At 48.7% G+C, this 20667-nt stretch overlaps 5 protein-coding genes across 5 annotated transcripts; 2 read left to right on the top strand and 3 right to left on the bottom strand.

Annotated features, from left to right (window-relative positions):
• Positions 1-2741: 2741 nt before the first annotated feature.
• BKA67DRAFT_197000 (uncharacterized protein) lies at positions 2742-4053 on the bottom strand. Its single transcript, XM_046095394.1, has 3 exons — positions 3825-4053; positions 3378-3723; positions 2742-3306 (listed from the first exon to the last, which is right to left on the bottom strand). The coding sequence occupies exons 1-3, from the start codon at positions 3850-3852 to the stop codon at positions 3036-3038; spliced, it is 645 nt and encodes a 214-aa protein (XP_045961979.1). The 5' UTR covers positions 3853-4053; the 3' UTR covers positions 2742-3035.
• A 2-nt stretch (positions 4054-4055) lies between these two features.
• On the bottom strand, positions 4056-4382 carry BKA67DRAFT_556216 (uncharacterized protein). The gene has a single exon (XM_046102146.1). It carries the CDS (start codon positions 4374-4376, stop codon positions 4113-4115), a length of 264 nt encoding a protein of 87 aa, XP_045961978.1. The 5' UTR covers positions 4377-4382; the 3' UTR covers positions 4056-4112.
• Positions 4383-11095: 6713 nt separating this feature from the next.
• Positions 11096-12397, top strand: BKA67DRAFT_556207 (uncharacterized protein). The gene has a single exon (XM_046102145.1). It carries the CDS (start codon positions 11523-11525, stop codon positions 12063-12065), a length of 543 nt encoding a protein of 180 aa, XP_045961977.1. The 5' UTR covers positions 11096-11522; the 3' UTR covers positions 12066-12397.
• A 1978-nt stretch (positions 12398-14375) lies between these two features.
• BKA67DRAFT_532936 (uncharacterized protein) lies at positions 14376-15116 on the bottom strand (the record flags this gene model as incomplete). The annotated part of the gene is made up of 1 exon (XM_046099620.1): positions 14376-15116. One exon carries the CDS (start codon positions 15114-15116, stop codon positions 14376-14378), a length of 741 nt encoding a protein of 246 aa, XP_045961976.1.
• Positions 15117-15656: 540 nt separating this feature from the next.
• On the top strand, positions 15657-20450 carry BKA67DRAFT_619819 (CPSF A subunit region-domain-containing protein; the record flags this gene model as incomplete). The annotated part of the gene is made up of 5 exons (XM_046105463.1): positions 15657-17757; positions 17809-18125; positions 18172-18342; positions 18391-19639; positions 19700-20450. The coding sequence occupies 5 exons, from the start codon at positions 15657-15659 to the stop codon at positions 20239-20241; spliced, it is 4380 nt and encodes a 1459-aa protein (XP_045961975.1). The 3' UTR covers positions 20242-20450.
• Between the last annotated feature and the right edge of the window lie 217 nt (positions 20451-20667).

Here is a 20667-nt window from a genome sequence, read left to right as displayed (position 1 = left end):
GCTAACAATGTTGGACGATTTGTTCGTATGGACCTGCATGTTTTCGAGTCTCTGATTCAGCCTTTTTTCGTCGAGAGGGGGGAAAAATAAAAAAGATTCAGGCTAGAGCACGACTCAAGCATCTCAGAAACCAAACTTGTTAGGACATCCCGCAATGACAAGGTTTTACCCAATGTGGCAATGCTGTTGGCCCGAGAAGAACAACTGTGCCACACATGACTGGATGAAAACACCCAATCCCCAACACGCTCCAGAGGATACATCGTACTCCTTACTTGACCTGTCTACACGATTTGTGCTCCAACAGCCCACTAGTTTCGCTAATAACTGCGGCCCGCGAAGGTCCGGCTCGTTGAATAGAAGTGAAGAACATTAGAAGAGTGACTTCAGTGGAAGGTTCCTCGCCGAGCTGTTGGTTCGCAGTCAGCCAAGAGGGGTTGTGCGTCGGCCGATTTAATGCAGATGGGAATTTGACAAATCCATGTGGTAAAACACATATTGTTTAGATTGATTCGTATGAATAAGGAATGCCTCCTAAAGTACCATATACCAGGAAAGTCTTGCGGGTCAGTCATTGTGGCCAGTAGAAGATGCTGCGCGCCCATATGTCTTTTCATTGGAGTGTCCAAAGTAGCAAGGGTACGCCACCAAATCGCCGTTGGTGCTTGCGCTATTGAGCAGGGCTCAATCTAGATAGGTACCTTTTTTCTTTCTTTTTTTGCCAGCAAGTCCGGTCATGGAAAGCAGTGTCTGACAGAGAGTTGTACACAATCAAGGGTCTGTTCGAATATAGGGCTAGTGCAAAATCTCATTCTGCTTACCATATTGCGAAAACAAATATTTGTGATAGGCTTTCCATCAACGTCGGAAGGCCGAGGCTACTAGTCACACTACTGGTTTCTCGAGCTATGAAACGGACTCACATCTCATTATCTTGATGGTTAGTCGGTCCTCCGGCATACATACTCCCGGCTCTAAAATATGTATTATATCCTGAACACCAGAACATTTCCTCACTCATAAACACATAAAGGAAGGAAATCCGGCCAATCCCCCGGTACCGTCAACATACTAGGGACTCAGTAATCAAACCAAATTCCAGTTTCAATATCTCGTGAGAAGATTGACAACTGAAGTAGAGCCGTCTTTGTCATAGTGGTGATGACTTGGTGCAAGCTTCGGTCGGACACTGTAGCCTAATATCGTTGGGTATGCAGCCAAATATTGTCCTTGAGAAACTACTCTCAAGAAATGGTAGTGGGTACGGAATGGAGAATCCACTGCCAATGTAGTGGGCTTTCGTACATCCATAACTGGCAGCTATCTTAAGTTATCATTATTAGGTATGCGCTGGAGGAGTGATGTAGAAATGGTGATTTGGAGGACGCGCCTCTACAGGTTACATCCAGCTTGGTTCCAATTTGGTTGTGGATCCAGCAGATTATCTAACAATTGTGATATAAGTCCTTGGTGCTACCAGAATCTGTGAGTGAATGATTTAGAAGCCTGTCAACGAGGTTCGATGCATCCTAAACGCAAGTGTGACCATCTTCAACTGCATCCTTTGCAGACACCGAGGTCATGATTCTACCTACGCTACGTATGTAGTTTAGTTTGCACACTTAGGGCCCCCTCTTCAGATTCCGTGGCAAGGATATATGTGAATGGCTCGATAAACTCTGGCCAGTGCGTTTGAGGCGCTGATATGATCACCATTAATCTCCAGGGGTACAGCCGATCGAGGACTCATTCCAAGCCGAGAGTGAGTTGTCTGCATGTTTACTTACTCGAAAGCCCATCTTACCAAATCATGACAGTGCCCGTTATCGTGCTTGAGAGAAATGAGAACTAATCTCGCGTTTTATCCTGGCAATTCTCCTCAGAACCAGACAAGGTTCGAACCGGCGAGTACTTGAGCTGGGGTTTGCGTGGGAAATGGCCTGTGCTTTGTCACAGGGGCTATGAGACCGCGGTACCCTTGCGGCATCATAACGGAATCTCAACCGTAGCTTGCTTAGCAGGGCACATCCGTCAGGCACATCTTTGCCAAGCAGGTGCCTGGAGCACTGGCGACGAGGTTTATAGCAAGGGCCTAGCCTGAATTCAGCATTCGGCCCTGTCACTGTGATGTGAAATATCGGGCCACATTTTGGTTACCACGCAATTTGTAATGCCCTCATTGTTAGGTAGGTGAGAACAAACGATAGCTTTATTCGTTTAAAAATGCGCTCCAAGGCTTCTCATATATTTCAGATTCCATGTATTCCCGCGGCTGCCAATAAATACTGGGCCCTCATCCAACTTGATACCTGGGAAGTCAGTCGACATTTCCAGGTTTGGACGAGGGAAATATCCACGATACAACCGCTGGTGGTCGTTACAAGCCAGGGTCCAGGTTTCTTTATTGACTGGTTGTACACCCCCTTCAAAGACCGAAGTTGGAAGTGAGATCGTCTCGGGGATCAATATCACGTCATATGCTCAGGGTTCGACCATATTGGAACATGATAAGAATTTGATTGCGGCAGTAATGATCTTGCGAAAATTCGTGAATGACGCGGCAAAAAGTCTCTTGGTAGATTCGAGTAAACGTAGAGCGTACCTGATATTGCAACTGTCTAGTTCCACATTGTACAGAGCTGAGTTAGATTATAACCAACAGCCCGCATATTACCCCCTATCTAGCCAATGGAAGTACGTTACACCGGCATAGCCGCGATGACATAGGAGTTCTTTGCAGACTCGAACTGATCTACAAACCCCGCGAGGCGACAAACATCTTCCTAAACAGTTCTCGACAGCCGCTTTGAACTGCACGCTAGCGGTAGAAATTGAAAGCACCAATCGACAGCACAAGGCTAGGGTATCGCTTCAGACATCCTCATCCACAGGGGAAAATCTCAGGTTGATGTGACTCTAGGCCAGGGACGACTGACGGTTACGTCCGAGGCTAACTTAGCGCTAGTCGTGTCGTCTCGGTCTGGATATCGTCAGGCGATGATGAGGGTAACTTGGAGCATCATCCAGGACAGTCGTCATCGATCAATAAGCTGGAAACCTTGTCTCGAGCCGCGATGTGAGGTTAGATGTATGTGCCAACGGGCCATCCACTCCATGTGCCCTAAGCGCCTGGCGGGTAGGATGGAGCACATCACCGCCAGACAAGGATATATGCCAAGTTGGCGCAAATAACTACAGTATGTAACGAAGCAACCCAGGTCTTTGCCGATGCGCGATCTCTTCTTTGTGATTAGTATTTTATGGGGGAAGTGCATCCGGTCGCCGGCGCAGGGGTGATATATTAACCTAGATAGTATTAGATAGCGTAAATAATGTGGAGATTGAATAGCTTCGGAGCAACGACAATCGAGCTTAACCTGTCCAAAAGTCCCTGTGCAATTGTGAGATGAAGTGAAATCTTGTCAGTGGTGGTGGAATACGCTAGGAATTCCGTGTGAAGCTTCACGGCAAATTCTGTTGTTGTCTCTTGTGGAGCGACGGCTTTTGTGCATGTGCCAAAGCTGGCGAGTTGTCGGCGCGGTGCAGGCTTGGAGAGACTGGTTCCTCGCGTTAGATGGCATGCGAGAGAGCTCTGAGCTAGTGACCAGCTGCCGATGGTCTCTATTGCAGCATGACAGATGGATGTTGCGTCCGAATTTGACGTATCCAGCCCGCGTCGGGCAGAAAGCTCCCGGAGACGAATGCACGGACACGGGCCTATCCCTGGTAAAAGAATTACATGGCTGCGCAGTGTTCGTGTGTGGAGCAGTAATGGCTAGAAGTTTTCATGACTGACCGGGTTCCACGAGCACAAGGTTGCCTACAGAACAAGACCGCTCTGTCGTGGAACATATCGTGTTGCTCTGCCACACGTCAATTAAGCTTGATCGCCGAGATGCCGACGGCAAACAGAGTCGTCGTGTCTGCTGCTGGGTCGCCAGAATGGGCCAACGTATTTAGACGCCATTGGATAAGATAGTCGCGGGTAGGCGAGTTGTTATAACTATCGTTGTGGCATTTCCAAAGTAGGAAGAGGCGCGGTAACTCAGTACACGATGCCCATTGGTTCGTTATAGAGATGAATTGTCGCGTTGGCCGCGCGGGGTCTTCGTTTACGGCCGGGTGTGTGGGGGCGGCTGGGCGTAAATGCAAGTGTTTCGCCTCCAAAGTACCATACTGTCAAACAATGTGGATTGCAGTAGCTTGTGGGCATTGTCAGTTATGCTGTGTATCCTGAACAAGCCCGCAGTGGTGCATGCCGTCAAGCTTGGCTGTGGCTGTTTGACGACAGCTTCATCAATTGCTAAAGATAAGGCCCATGTGCAAGGCATGTAAAACAGAATCGATTGGGGTCGGAATGATGTCGACAGTGACATTACTGTACACCCCAAAGTGAAAGATACAACACAATCACATGATCAATTATAGCTGCGCACCCTGGTTCCCGCAGCCTTCTGGGCTGGCATTTTTCATGCGAGGGCAGCATTGCCCTTGCAACCTCCACGAAGACCTATCAAAGATCATCAGACCCTTTGCACCAGGAAAACTCGAGGGGCGCAGTATGTAGTGAAATTTGCTCTAAGGGATCAATGCTCGCTTCGAGCGTGCAGAGGGATGCTGCCCCATATTAGCGTTGCCGACGGGAGGATGCCTCTTGTGCAGCGGATGGGGCCGTTGTACTTACAGCCGTGCCACGTACCTAGCATTGAGCTAAATCCAACATTTTCTGGACGCAGAATACTGCCCTTACACCGGCGCAGGAACTATTTGAGACCAGGTAGAGTAGGGTTACATCGATGGTGGTACTGCGCTGTTTTCTCCAAGAGTGGTAGTGCCTCGTGGTTGTGAATTAATGTGGGCACTTGAAAGATCGCTTGTCCGCGCTTGACTCTCAGGTGGACCTAACAACGAAGTAGTCTGATAGTATTGAGACAGTAATAGGGGAATTTGCCTATATTAAAGATTCAAGAACATTTGCAAGCAGAAAAAAAAAAAAAAAAGAAAGAAAGAAAGTCTAAACAATTGGTCGACACGACCCTGGCCTTTTCCTCAATGCTCTGAGAGCAATTCAACCCGCACACCACTTAAACCTGAAACTGAAGAAGACATACACCATTTAGTCGAAAACCAAAATACCACTGGGCCAATGAGTGCTGAATTACGACGCCCAAACACCGTGTGATAATGCGATCGCTCGCTCGAAGTCTGATCCAGATAATGTGTCGGATTGAGGTTCATCTTTTTATTTTATTTTTGGACTACCATCGCTAAAGGCGGCCATTCCTGTGATGACTCTAATGAGCTTTTGCGGAAAATGAGACGTTAGCCATGGAGATAATACCTGTGCTGTGAACTTTGCTTACTACACCCACAGGAAACCCCTTGATATTGTGGTGCGTCCTTAATGCCTGAGCATTGCTGTCCAGCGCGGACTTTGGCGCAATAAGCCATACCGCCCTCAATGGTGTGACCACACGTGTAGACTTGAATCAAGCGAGTGCACATCTTGGAAAGAAGTTTGATTTGCTGTCGAATAAGTGACGTAGTGGTTCAGCAGTGCCTTGAACTACGTGCAAGTCAGCTTGTGCCAGCAATGTTTCCTTGATATAATGTCTTAACGTTGCGTACAAGATATAGTGTATATCTTCAATATATAGATGCTGAGTGAAGATGGTCGTTGATGATAGAAGACTTCGCAGCCAGAATATTGTTGCCGAGTGGGAGAGATGAAGAACTTATGAGGTCTTTCAATGAAACTACTGTGAGAAGTATGCCACAAAGATGTTCATTTGATGTGGGATGTATGGCTGATTAAATACTCATATCTCCCATATCTGTCCAGTCACAAGAGATGAGTGCACTCCGATCCAGACAACTTTGCAGGCCATAAGGCAGGATTTGTTTGTACGTTGTAAATCATAGAAATGTAGTTGGCTTTTCGGTTTGCGACTTTTCAGATGACTATGCAGGTTGGAAGTATTGTGAAAAGAACAATGGCATCATTTCCAGTTAGGCAAGTGATTTCGAGCCCAGGTATTGAATGACCAACCCACACGGCAACGTCAATTGAAGCAACGGTAGCATGTACATGGACGGTTGGGGTACGTCAATCTGAAGATAGTACCTTGAGTAGTGGTGTGGAAAACTTGGGTTCGAGCAGTTGAGGTTGCTTAAGGACGAACGTATGCGGCCGGGCGGAACAGATGTTGGTACTTGCAAAGAGGAAGAAAAACTCGCTTTATCCAATCCCCAGCTATAGGATGATAGGGCTGCTGGATGCAGGTATTACCCAGTGACCGACAGGGCTACGGTCATCTATATGTCCCAAGCCGCAACAGAATGTTACCCACTCGTAGCAGGGATCGTGTTAGTCGCAGATGGCGGGTGGAGATACATTGCATAGAAAATGCGCACTGATCATTCAAGTTTAGAAGTGATGGGGGAGGGGGGGTGTGGTTATTCGTGATGAATCCATGCTATCAACGAGATCCTTCGAACCACCGATTCAAGGACCGGAGTGCGGTTCGCGTTGCTGACAGGTGCCCATTTTAGGGTGATCAAGGGGGAAGAGGTTCATGATTTGTTCGTCCCTAAAAATACAAATACTGCATAGCTTATCGTCGGTATTATTTGAATACAGATTTTGGGCTCAAAGGTTAGAGAGCGCTTTTGCAGATCGACATGGCATACAAGCCTCCAAGGATAAGTAGTTGCGCTCAAGAGGAGTTGGCGCCAGATGTTGCAGTCCCCGCACCCAAGAGCATGATGCAAGGAAAGGGAAACATATCCGTCAATACCTTATGTAGCAAATAAGCTCGGATTTAACCCAAGTAGTTGCCTTCTTCTTGCAACAATCCAAGTGGACCTCTTGGCGGGAGAGGAACAAGACGGGACAAGGCTGCGTCGAGCCGGTAGCAACGACAAATTATTAACTCAACTGAACCGACGACTTACAATTAATCCTTCTGTCCCATCCCAGGTCGAGAAGTTGCTGTGCCTCCGGGACCGGGAAAGCAATGCGAATGCTGGTTAAAAATTGGAGAAGTGCTTTAACCAGATAAGGTATAGTCGGCGCACACGAGTAGAACAAGAGCCCTAGGTCAGTGTTCTTGTGGAGTCGGGGAGCAACCCCCAATCTTTCAGTGTCGCCGTCCTGCATAACACCAACTTTTTCGTCCATGTTGGACAGCTTTTTTGACACATGGCTTGGTGCACTCAGTGAAATCAAACGGCCGATGGCAGCGAGACTCCCGATGAAAAAGCGGGTTGATTGATTGCAAATGGTCTGTCTAACATGCCGGCTTCTTGTAGCCGGTTCCTTGCCAGTAGCCGTAATCACGAAATGCTTCACGATTCCTAGCAGTGTTTTTACAGGAAGGCGTATGGCACGGAACGCGAGCACAAGATAGAGGACATGCAAAGCTGGTTGCATAAGCTCCTTCGCGAAGCTGAGGTGTCTCCCGGTCCCACGCAAATAGGCAGGTGTGTCGTAAACCTGGTGGCGATCCATTGTCAAACCCACATGGATCGCGGCCTGGTTGGAAATGCGAGCTGGCGAGCACTTGCCCACAAACCAAGCTTGAACCGACATATCTCATGAATATTACTAACCGTCACCCCTTTTTGGTCAGTCACTACACCTACCGTCGATGCTGGTAGACGACCAGTCCAAGCTTTTGTTGTAAATGCCTTGCTACCTGTGAACAGCCAACATTGTATTTCTTATTCGCCTTTCTTGGCAAGGTCTGTCGCGAATTTGCCTCTGCATAGCACTGTCGAGAGATGTTGCGCAAGAGAAGTCTACTAGTTCATGTATTCCTCCTCAAGTCCCTTGAAGGCACAACTCGCACGTGTGAAGAGACGTGGCTCGGGCCGTTACTTTATGAGCACGCTATATTCCATGTTGCCATACGATCCGGGCCGCTTCAAAAACCAGAGGACTATTATTTGCCCCAATGGCCGCACTTGGTGTATTCTATTGAGTTTCGAGCAGTACCAATATATCCACGACTAGGCACAGTAATTTGAATTCCTTGAGTTTGTTGACAACGCTAGCTCTGATCACCTGAAGTGCGAACCTCGAGCGTGTATATCCATCTGTTGCTGGTCGTGCATACACAATTACATACTTGTGCAGTAATTCTACGAACTAAGCCCAGGACACTGGGGCTCCTCGATCGCTTGACGCATGTCGGCACCGATGAAACATACAGCCTTTTACTGTACCAGCGGCGCATGGAGAAGTCACATTACACAGCCCTACTGCAGCCTTGGAGGGGCTCTGATCTGCTTGAATCCAATTGTTGGGTTCTAGAGTCACATCTAAGCACCCAACCGCATGCTTTCATTCTGCACCTTAATTTTCGACCCACTCTCGAGCCCTTGCTTGGGTCAAAATGACGCGCCTCGCAACGGCATCAGATCTGACTCAACTGATCCTGAAGGACCCTAAAAACTAGGATAAAAAAGGTCTCAACTTCTGCGACCGTACATCATGCCTCACAGCATTTCTTCAGCGGGAGCATCTGCCGTGCTAGGAATGCGTTCCTGGCCAAGAGGATTCCGCTGGCAGATTCCTTCGCGCCACAAAATGGTATGATAAAGCCTACTCATCTTTGCGAGAACTCGCCCGCTCCAAGACTGGTAATAAGTGATGTCAGGTACCATGCAGACCGGTGACTCGGTAAAGTCAATTTCATTCCGCCTATCGTGTTCCCATCACAAATGTTGCCTAATACTGCCTGTACATCACGTATCGGTGAGAGGAATTTGAAAGACAACCGCGAGAGACGAGTGCCTTTGATTGAGTGACATGCAACCCGTTTGAAACCCTGTCTGATAATTGTTTGGCCTACCATCAATCCTTTGTTCTGTTGACTATCAATATCACATTTCCGAACTAACCAATCGAACTCAATCATGAATAAAGTTTGAGAAAGACGACCTCTAATATGCGCGATCAGAAGGAGGCGGCTGATCGCTTAGGGTTTGGGGAGCATACACCACCGAAGAGTTGAGCCACTCTGCTGTGCCGCGCGCGCGTGTGTTGGTCTAGATACATAGAAGAATACGGCGAAATGAACCCATCTCTCTTTTTTCCACTACTGACAGATTCTGACGGAGAGGATTACGTTGACGCTCACAGCCAATGAGAGGTCAGATCAGTTAAGCGCCTTGGTCAGCTGCCCGGGCTGTTCCACTGCGTCGGAAACCTCTCGGCACCCCAAAGAGACTGTCAGGAGGATTTTTACTAGGATATCTGCAGGACTAGAGAACTATAAGCTGTTTCCCAGCCCATCTAGGCAGTTCAGGGGCAGATCGAGGGTGTAGGCTATCGTCATGCGTCTCCATATCTCCGCCGCTTGAAGGGTTCAACATCGAAACAAAATCAAACGAAGTCGATTAGGAGTATCACGCGCTCAATACTTTGTAATGTTTCGAACCCAACTAAGTCGAGGTTGAAATATTAATTGTATCGCGACGCACCAATGATCACAGCGACATGACCTTTCGGATAGTGGAGCTTACCAATCCAGCATAATACACATTTGTGAATGCAATTCCTATCACCAACGCTGGCAGCCGCATGATGCTAACAACTTACTTTTGAGGCACCTCATCGTCCGCCACCTGTTCGAACCGAATTTCCGTAATAGACATTGTCATTGTGGGAGGCTCGAAGTGCTGTTACGAAGCGATAATCCTCTTGGTCCAATACCTAAAGTTCATCATATCACGGGATTGTCCGAGTGTCGTTTGTAGTCAATCTCGGGCTTGCTGTAAATACAAGTCCAGCGGAGGACCAGTCTGAGCTCGTCGACGATTGTATTGCATTCCGGGATAGTGTCTTATGGATGAATATAAGTGTGTTTCGCTAGGCTCAGAGAATGCAAAGGCTACTCTCGGCTGAAGACTCTAAGATCAATACAGTTTTCAGACAAGAGTAAGAGTCTGATCTTTGACGGTACATCTGTAATATATTTCAAAGGAGGCTATGATGATTTCCATAGCCTTCCTCTCAAAGCTACCCAGGTCACAACATCACAATAAGTTATTCGATGACTCACGCTACAAGAATTTGTTCAGTTTTTAGTCACCACACGATATCTGCGAACGCTGCGGAGTTTGACCCAAGCTTCGAGTAACGTGTCTAGTTTGCTGTAACTGTAAAACGTCAAGTTTATTGCTTTTTGAAGAATTTAGGTAGAGGAGTAAACTTGCCGACGTGAGGTATGTACGACTGACATATGCTTTTGAGATGTCAAGCCCATGGTACAAGCTCTCAGACATGTGACATCAAACGCCCATTAAAGGAAAGAAACAAAATCTGATCACGTCATGCATTTGCGCCTAATTGCTTACTGAGCTTGGCCCAAAATTTTGATTACAATGCATTTTCTCTACTGGCTACTGGGTAATCGTGTGAGCATTTTATACTAGCATCGTCTCCAGAGCGAAACGGGCAGCACCATCGTCATTTACCTAGATATCCGGAGCTTGAGAACTTCTTCGACGATGTCCACTCAAGCGAAATGGGCGACTAGGATAAATGTGAGGGCCGTATTAGTGTGTTGTTTTGGAAGAATAAGCCACATTTCCAACGACGCTTGCCGAATGTCGATGAGGCACTCGGTCGACAGGTGCTGCACTCCACAGGCGATTCAACGTCAATAGGTACGTTATTTTGTTCGGGGAAGTTGTGTTTGCTCTGCATGCCCATGCCATTTCACGAACGATGGTCCGGGTAAAGAAAGTGGGCCTCGGAGTCCAGAAGTACGCAAATTTTATCTCGAGTAATGACTCTTCTGCCCCAAGAAAAGGGGCTGTTCAAGTGATACAAACATCAATAAGTCGATGAATGGCTCCAACATCTCAACCGTATAGCCTTATCATTTGAAATGCTACTCGGGAAACCACTCCATCTTTAGGGCTAGCCAGTTGGTGATGGGTGCTGGAGGAGCATTCCGGTTTATTCCTTTAGACGAGGTCCGGAAGCCACAACAGCCAATAGGATGTGCTGAATCCCCGAAGACTCGGAAACCTTACCTTGCGGCTCTTAGAATTTATAGAACTTCCCTCCGGCACCCGAGTCGGTGCCGTTTCTCCACTCTATAGACGTCTGTTCAACTCTATACTCCTCTTCCATCTTTCCGGCCGGTGATGCTGATTGTTTTCGTGGGTTTCGACCACCATTGACAATGAGCGGTCGGTCGGCCAAAGGGGATGTGACCCCCACATTGCGGATAACGAGGGCTTACCTCTTCCCGCTTTTATGATACGGCTTTCTGCTTTTGTCCACGACTTCCGCTAACCAATTACAGCAACACGTGTGGGAACCTTAGAGCAATAGCACACATCAAAAGAGGGTTTTATGCTCAAAGATAATTGTCTTACAAATGCCCACTTATCAAGACTTAAGAAGGCGTGGATCGGCTGCCCACGGTCGAGCGAGCAATCTTGGCCAATACGCTGCTGAAACCCACGGCGGAGCCTGCGGCTCTTGGAAATTCCCATAGCTTTCTATGCTTGGTCATCCCAATAAATCAGCTGCTGAGAAGGTTCGAAGAGGGGTTGGAGCGAAGAAAGTACGTTGTGTCAGTGCATATTATATCTTGCATATAAAGAAGAAACGCTCAGGATTTACCATTTCCTTTCATCCTTTGTCTTCTATATCACTACCACCACCAAATCTCCCAACCAACTCTCCGCAAACCTTACAATCTTTTGTCTACTTTGACTTGACGGATTCTACACTCAAGACCTTCAAACCTACCTTACAAACAAACAAATCCAACTCCCCCAACTCGAACGAAATGGCATCCTTCGCTTCAAACATCCGCAAGAGCCAGCCCATGGTTTTCCTCTCTCTCGCACCTACCACGTCTGAGACACAAGCTGCGTCTCCGGCTCAACAGTCGGTCGAGCGACCTACAGCACGCCGTAGTTCCAGTCTGAGCAGCACCAGCTCTGTTCAATACCGCTTCCTCAAGCTCGGTCCCGTCCAGAACGGCGCTCACCCCGACGAGAGCCAGGAGGACTTCCACGAGGTCGCCATCGTGGAGTAAACTGCATCGAGGGATATCAATACAGAATCACTAAGACTTCTACGTCTACGTGCTACGACATGACGAGTTGATTTGATTTTTACACCTTGCTTGATACAATGGACTACTACAGCGATCGCGATGATTTTTGAGGGCATTATTATTTCTTACCCCCCGGGAGCCAAGGAGGGGTGTTGCACAAGTGCGAACGGGCTAGAGGCTAAAGGACTGGAGTAAGCGGACAGCGTCACAGGTTGATCTTATGGAAATTTGGCGAATTTTTGGGACTTTCATCTTACGCAAGAAATTAGACAAAATTGAAGCACGTCAAATGGGCGCCTATCTCTCTCTCACTTCGGCCATTATTGTGATATCACTTGATTCTGATCCCTGGCATTTAAGTTAAGGTGGAGGGGCTGAGTGGCACAAATACGCTAACCTAGTGGTATGCCGATAAGGATCTCACCAGGACGACACTCGTCATGACATGCCGCAGCTTGGCGTAAGGGGACGGGAATCTTACATTTGGGGTTAGATATGATAACGATTGGCTAGTTCTCTGAAGATGCACGGGATTATTGGCAATAGCTCTTTGCAACGTATGGATTCTAAACGGCACTAGATGCCATGATTGCAGCGATTGTGTCAGCGATGGAGTCGCAATATTGCACGTCCAAACATGCTCAGTGTACGGGCATTGCAGCAGCAAGATGAAAAGACCATTCAATTGGCATTCCGGAAGCCTGTTTGGCTGGCCTATGAAAATCTCCCAGCGACACATGCCTGTTTCAAGCAAGATATCTCGACCTTACAGATCTGTCATTGCCAAGCTGGACCAAGACGGGACGATCATAGGACTACTGCAGCCTATTGGAAACGGACTTTATGGTGACACTGCCAACTTACGCCGAAACAGGCACATGTAGCAGAATACGCCGCGGAATATCACAACAGGGGCAAGCACGTTATCTCAATTCCTATGGTACAATCGACCAAACATTTTATCTTATACAGGTTCTCGCTTGAAAGAACGACGCACAGATATCATAACATCACACAAGGCTTTCCTCAAACATTAGGGGAACAACTTTGACTCCGTGAGACCAACCTTGATCTTGGGCTTTCTACGGACACCGCCCGCCCCTCCCGCTGATCTGGGCTTGGCGCGACAAGGCTTAAGTTTTGCATCACCGCATATTGCAGTCAAATTTCTATAGTCGTGGAGCTAGTAGAATTACAAGTTGTTCTATCTAACCACATGTGTTATGTTATATTCGAGTCGATATCGTCTTGACACCATCGATCTCGGCCAGTGAGATTCATCTGGCATATACTACCAAACAATAACGGTGTTGTACGTACCGGTCTCGTACCCGTGTTTCGCCTCCCCCAAATTTGACCCAACTACAGCCCCTGACGTTTGTGTTACACGAAAAATGACGGCTGATCGACACCAAAATCCTCCGCTGCAAGCCGTAGGCCGCAGCTTTGACATCTCTTGCGTTATTAGGACCCAGTACTAGCCCCCATATTCCTCGTCTGGAATGCTTCATCTGTGTTGGACAGCTGCTCGGGCCCGTGTAACACCGCGTTGACAGCCAAGAGGGCCGCGCCGCCCATCATGATACTTTGTACCCACTCTTGGCGGGCGGCATTTGGATGAGGATTGCGGCACTGCGTTTGCGAGCCAAAAGAAACAAATTGCGGAGACCCCAATGTGTAAAATGTCGTTAGTAGTATCGGATACTTGCCAGGGGCCGAAAAGTCGAGCGTAGGATGAATCTGAAACAAATGATTGCCACGTGCTGCATGCTTGAAAAAAACGTGTGAGCTGCATATGCGTCTGTTATTCGCTTCTACAGATGTGAAGGACTCTACAGGATCACATACCACTCTGTAGCAGCGTAGGATCACAGAATCAGCTGTATCTTACTTGCGCGAGTATTTTACAGGAATAGCAACTCAAGCATGGATCGATCCAACGTGATGACAAGTGGACTCTGTGATTAAAAAAAATCTGCAATATCATAATTTCGGGATATGAGCTAATGCGTCACAATAAATTCGGCACCGAAGACGCGGAGCCGCGTCTGAATCTACAGAAGCTACCACCCTAAAAGGAATATAACGTGATAAAGAAACACCCACCGCTCAGATGAATTTTTGTACATCCGAGGTCATCATAAGTTTTGCTTCAAATTGGCCGTGCAGAATGGCCAGTTCGTCTCGTGATTGGTAACACGTCTTGAGCCCCAAATTAGACATGTACGTGTATGAAATCTATACTTATACATGATAAGATACCGGCGATACGGATTGTTGGGCTCATGTTCAGCCAAACCTCGGCCTTTCGAACTTGGTTATGCGATTCCCATCGGCAAAATCGTGGACCAACCGCTGCCAGTCCAGGATGACCCTTTCGCTGTTCTTTGGCATTGTAGCATCAGAAGAATCATGGTAAGGGCACCAGATAGACCAGTGGACAAGGGATGCCCAGAGGGTAACCTTCTCGAGGTCAGGGTCCGCGAGTAAGCCAAGGAGTGCTTGGAAAGGCGAGGTCCTGACGAGGTTCGCGCTCTCTGGATCCTGAAATACGGAGCCCGGTCTATGGTGTGAATCGTAGTTTGATTTTGTTTTTAGCCCAGTGCTCTGTGTCAGAATTCCGACGTCTAAAATTCTGAGGTTGCCATGCAATATCATGTCTGTGAGAGTCGGTACCGCGACGCTCTCCAAGTCGCCACTGATGCGTCTCACGCGCAGGCTGAGTGATCGGATGCGGCGTCGGGCGTCCAACACGTCGGGGCCGAAGAGCTGCCCCTCCTGCACGATATCACTGAGCATCCTCCGAGAGGCAAGATTGACAATGAAGTTGTTCATTGTGTAGAACAAGCCTGATGCTTCTCGATGCATTTGATGACTGACCAAGAGAAGGTCGGTTAACACCATGGGCGGGCTCTCCGTGCACGTCTCCTTCTTCGCGAATACCGGGATATCTGAGTGAATGATCACAAGATGCTCCAAGACGGCTGTGCGTAGCTCCCCAGGCAAATCGAACAAGCGGAAGTATGACATTTCGACAGTGGATGGAACTCGTCCGCAATGTGCATGAGCAGTCACGGTGGCGGGTGGCATCTGAACGGTAGCCTAGACGCTCGTGTCATGTTCTTCGCAATGAAAGATCCTATCCAGTGGCCAGTGGGTTGCCGCCATACGTGTTGCAGAGAAAGGAACCTTTCCAAACTGTGCTCTGACGAAAGCGCCTTGCAGCGCCTTGTGAAGGATGGTATGCACTTGTACAGTACTTGAGCAACGAACGAGTGGAGGCGACTTATCACTTATCGGTCTACAGGCGTTTATTTGATGCATCTAAGCGATGTTTCCCCAGGCGCGCCAGGTCGCGATTGAAGGAAAGCTTGGCTGGAGGGGGGGGGGGGGGGGGGGGTCTAACTTGATTAACTTGGCTAGCGGAGCTGCGTGCCAGTGCCAGAGCCAGAGACAATTCAACATCACATTGTTGTCACATTAGAGCTTGTATGTAGCCAACGCAAGCAAGGCTAGCCACAACAACCACCACCTGCCGATTTGCATTGAGATGGTGCAGTGTGACTCGCAATGCAGTGCTATACGGAGCTGACGCCTCCTACGGCTGTCACCCACTCCATTGTACTCCGGTTCACTTCAGCGCAAAGTCACAATCTGGTAATTGCCAGGGCTTCCCTTCTGCAGATCTTCACGACAAAGTCAGTGTCGGCCGAGGTCGATAACGCCCAAAATGCCAGCCAGACACAGTCTTCGAAAGGAACAGAGCTTTACGACAGCCGAATCAACGACGATCACGGTCTCGAGACCTCCTTCCTGGGCGGAGACTCGAGGCTGCTGCGGTCCGATAGGTCCAACTACACAAAACTAGTTCTCGTCGCAGAATACCCTCTGTCCGGAACCGTGACTGGCCTCGCCCGTATCAAGCGGCAAGGCTCCAAGTCTGGCGGAGAAGCTCTGCTGCTTGCGTTCCGAGATGCGAAGCTAAGCACAGTAGAATGGGACCCAGAGAAGAACACCATATATAACACATCAGTCCACTACTACGAGCAAGATGAGCTGCAGAAGGTGCCGTGGGCGGCGCCACTGGGTGACTACGTCAACTACCTGGCGGCCGACCCCGGCAGCCGGTGTGCTGCACTCAAGTTCGGTGCTCGTAACTTGGCTATCCTGCAGTTCAGCCAGGCTGAGGAAGAAGACATAGAGATGGATGACTGGGATGAAGACCTGGATGGTCCTCGACCAGTCAAAGAGCTGGTAACCACAACTGTAAATGGCACTAGCAGCAATGAAGATACACCATATTCGTCCTCATTTGTACTGCGACTATCCAATCTAGATCCCAGCCTGATCCATCCTGTGCATCTTGCCTTTCTCCACGAGTATAGAGAGCCCACATTCGGCATCCTCTCCTCGACCATGGCCCCGTCTGCCCAACTGGGCCGTAAGGATCATCTCACATATATGGTTTTCACTCTCGATCTCAAGCAGAAAGCATCCACCACTATTCTGTCAGTCAATGGCCTCCCACAAGATCTATTCCGCGTCATAGCCTTGCCTGCACCAGTTGGAGGTGCTCTACTGGTTGGCACCAATGAACTTATCCATATCGACCAGTCGGGAAAATCACACGGTGTTGCAGTCAACCCCTTTGCAAGACAGGCGACGTCTTTCGGACTTGTGGACCAGTCTGAGCTTGAGCTTAGACTAGAAGGCTGCGAGATTGAGGTTCTCTCTGCCGAGAATGGCGAACTGCTAGTTGTCCTGAACGATGGACGACTCGCTTTGATCTCCTTCAGGATTGACGGGCGCACAGTAGCAGGTTTGAACGTCCGGGCAATTTCTCCTGAAGCAGGAGGACACCTCGTAGCAGGTCCTGCAACGACTTTGACAAAGCTGACCAAGTCAAGTCTTTTCGTAGGAAGCGAAGATGGCGACTCACTCGTTATTGGGTGGTCACGAAAACAAGCCCAAACATCCAGGCGAAAGAATCGCGTGCAAGACACTTCTCTAGACTTGGATGTTGACGATGAGGACTTAGAGGATATGGACGATGATGACGATCTATACGCTGATGAACCCGCTCCTGCTAAGCAGGCCGCAATCAAGACTGAGGAATCTGCTTCTAAGAGCGGAGAGCTATTTTTCAAGATCCATGACAGACTAGTAAGCGTGGCGCCGATAAGAGACATCAGCTTAGGGCCAGGAACTGCAGCCACTGAGGAACAAGAAGACGCCAAGTCGAAGGCAGTTGCCAGCGATCTAAGTCTTGTATGTGCTGTTGGCAGGGGCACTACTGGCGCTCTGGCAGTCATCAACCGTGAGATACAACCGAACGTCATTGGAGAGTTTGAATTTCCAGAGGCCCGTGGCTTCTGGACAGTTGCAGCCCAGAAACCGGTACCCAAGTCGCTACAAGCTGATAGAAGCACTGCTTCAATGGGAGCCGATTTTGATGCCTCAGCACAATATGACAAATTCATGATTGTGTCCAAGGTAGACTTGGACGGTTACGAGACCTCCGATGTTTATGCGTTGACAGGCGCTGGTTTTGAACACCTGGCTGGGACTGAATTCGAACCCGCAGCCGGTTTTACCATAGAAGCCGGTACTATGGGGAGAAACAAGAGAATCATTCAAGTCCTCAAGGCAGAGGTGCGATGCTATGATGGCGGTAAGCTATTCCTTACAGCTTCGCCCTGTACAGTGTACTAATACGACCCAGACTTTGGCCTAAGCCAAATCGTGCCCATGGTCGACGAAGAAACGGGAGCGGAGCCTAGAGTTGTCAACGCTAGCATAGCTGATCCCTTCCTCATGCTTGTTAGGGATGATTCGAGCGTGTTTGTGGCCAAGATGGACAAGAACCTTGAGTTGGAAGAGCTTGAGAAGGAAGACGATTTCCTACTCTCCACCAAGTGGCTTACGGGATGCTTGTACGAAGATAGCACCGGCATATTTGCGAAGCTGCAATCGGATCGTGGTATGGAACCAGGGGAGAGCATCGTCATGTTCCTTTTGAGTGGTAACGGTGCTCTACATGTAAGCCATATCGCAATTTTCTCTTTGATAAATGCTAACCATCCAGATCTACACATTACCCGATCTCAGGCCGATTTGTGTAGTGGAGGGATTGCCATTTGTGCCACCTGTACTCTCTGCTGGTTATTCGGCCAGGAGAGGAAGTGCGAAGGAGACCGTCACAGAAATCCTTGTTGCTGATCTAGGGGACTCAACTTCAACTTCTCCCTATTTAATTGTGAGCTAAATAACGAACGAAACCAAGAGTGTACCGCTAATTTTTCAGGTACGCCACTCGAACGACGACTTGACTATTTATAAGCCATTCAGAGTGGCATCTGAAGATTCAGCAGAGCTCGCGAAGTCTCTCCACTTTCAGAAGGTAACTAATGACCGTCTGGCGAAAAGCTCTGCAGCTGTCGCAGATGACGAGGCCGAACAACAGCCCATGGCAATGCCCTTGAGGAAATGTGCCAACCTTGGAGGCTACCAGACAGTTTTCCTCCCTGGTGCGTCGCCTAGTTTTATTATCAAATCGTCAAAGACAATTCCCAGGGTGGTCGGCTTGCAAGGTGATGGTATTCGCACCTTGAGCTCTTTCCATACCGAGGGCTGCGAACGAGGATTTATTTACGCAGATTCGCAAGGCATTGCCAGAGTCTGTCAAATACCAGTTGGCGACACAACGTATGCTGAGATTGGCATGTCTTTAAGAAAACTGCCTCTTCGTATCGATGCCAGCTCAGTCGCTTTCCATCCACCATCGACCACATATGTCATCGGCTGTGACGCAAAAGAACCATTCGAGCTCCCGAAAGAGGACGATTATCATAAGGAATGGCAAAACGAAAAGGACTTGCCTTTTAAACCGATGGTAGAACGGGGCGTTCTACAATTAGTGAACCCCACAAACTGGACCGTTATCGACACTGTCGAAATGGAACCATGCGAAACCATCATGTGCGTTAAAACCTTAAATCTGGAAGTTTCCGAATCGACACACGAGCGCAAGCAGCTCGTGGTCGCGGGCACGGCTATATCTAAGGGAGAAGACTTGCCAATCAAAGGACGGATAATTGTCTATGATGTGGTCACAGTTATTCCAGAACCAGGACGACCGGAGACCAATAAACGTCTCAAAGTAGTGGCCAAGGAGGATATTCCTCGTGGCGCCGTCACAGCTCTCTCTGAGATTGGTACCCAAGGACTTATGCTTGTCGCGCAGGGGCAGAAATGCATGGTACGTGGCCTCAAAGAGGACGGCAGTCTACTGCCGGTTGCTTTCATGGATATGAGCTGCTACGTCACGGCAGTGCGTGAACTAAAGGGCACAGGCCTGTGTCTCCTGGCAGATGCAGTGAAGGGTGTCTGGTTTACCGGTTATACCGAAGAACCATATAAGATGATCTTGTATGGCAAGAGCGCAACAACTCTCGAGGTACTAACTGCAGATTTCTTGCCTGACGGGCATGAGCTTTCCATTGTAACATGCGACTCTGACGGTGGCATCCATATCCTGCAGTTTGATCCTGATCGTAAGTCTCTTACTATCATTTATGTTCTGGCATTAAATAAGTGCTAATTATCACGACTAGATCCAAAATCCCTAGGCGGCCATCTCCTCTTACATCGTACCAGTTTTTCAGCTGGTGCCCACATGCCATCTCGCAGTATTCTACTTCCGAGGACACTCCCTCCTGGTCATGAGTTTCTTGTTGGACTCAACGAGACTGGTGATAGCCAGAATGGTGCCGGCACTTATCCTGCGCCACCCCAGACCCTTCTGCTAGCCTCACACACAGGCATGCTCGCCACTCTCACGCCACTCACTGAGCAGGAATACCGTCGTCTTTCTTCTCTCGCATCTCAGCTCGTATCGAATCTCCCGCACTTTGGCGGTCTAAATCCCAAGGCTTACCGCGCACCTGTTACGTCCGGTGCGATCGGTCGGCAACCGCCGGCGGTCGATGCTGGTGTCGGTAGGAGCATCGTCGATGGTGCCATGCTGAGCAGATGGAACGAGCTTGGCGCCGGGCGTAGGGCCGAGATCGCAGGCCGTGTAGGGTTCGCGGGTGCGGATGAGGTGAGAGCTACACTCGAGGGCTTAGTCGCTGGAAACGGTTTGGCATATCTTTAGGTTTCAGGAGCCGGAGCTCTTAAGACCAGGCAATCCTTATGGATAGTCAAGACCTAAATTAAGCACGAAGTCGCTAGATGCCTAGGTTTTGAAAGCGTGGACAGCTGGTACTTTTTGTCGTGTATTGTTAGTTCCTAGGAGTCGTGGCTTTTGACCAAAAGATCTTGATTATTAGAGAGCATGCGTGTGAAGAGATCACCTACATACGGACTGAATTGTGGCACTTTGTGACATGTGTGTGACTTAACATATCCTCGTTGTCGAATCTAAATGCACACGGGGTCTTTTGTCGTGTTATTTTGGCATAGACGACCATGCGCACTAGGATCCAGGATATTTCTTTTCACTGTCTTGTTTCTTTGATAGACAGTGAAACTCTAACCAGCAAATATAACCGACGAAAACTACAGTGGATATTACATATCT

This window comes from Truncatella angustata (genome assembly GCF_020726525.1).
Source record: "Truncatella angustata strain MPI-SDFR-AT-0073 chromosome Unknown BKA67scaffold_2, whole genome shotgun sequence".
In the NCBI taxonomy this organism is placed as follows: domain Eukaryota; kingdom Fungi; phylum Ascomycota; class Sordariomycetes; order Amphisphaeriales; family Sporocadaceae; genus Truncatella; species Truncatella angustata.
This window is presented reverse-complemented; position numbering and strand designations above follow the sequence as displayed.

Coding starts and splice junctions, on each gene's coding strand:
- BKA67DRAFT_556207 (XM_046102145.1), top strand. CDS start 11,523: ATGCTTGGTCATCCCAATAAATCAGCTGCTGAGAAGGTTCGAAGAGGG.
- BKA67DRAFT_197000 (XM_046095394.1), bottom strand. CDS start 3,852: ATGTTCCACGACAGAGCGGTCTTGTTCT. Junction 3,724..3,824: donor CGACAGAGCGGTCTTGTTCT/GTAGGCAACCTT, acceptor TTCTTTTACCAG/GGATAGGCCCGTGTCCGTGC. Junction 3,307..3,377: donor GCACAGGGACTTTTGGACAG/GTTAAGCTCGAT, acceptor AATACTATCTAG/GTTAATATATCACCCCTGCG.
- BKA67DRAFT_556216 (XM_046102146.1), bottom strand. CDS start 4,376: ATGTCACTGTCGACATCATTCCGACCCCAATCGATTCTGTTTTACATG.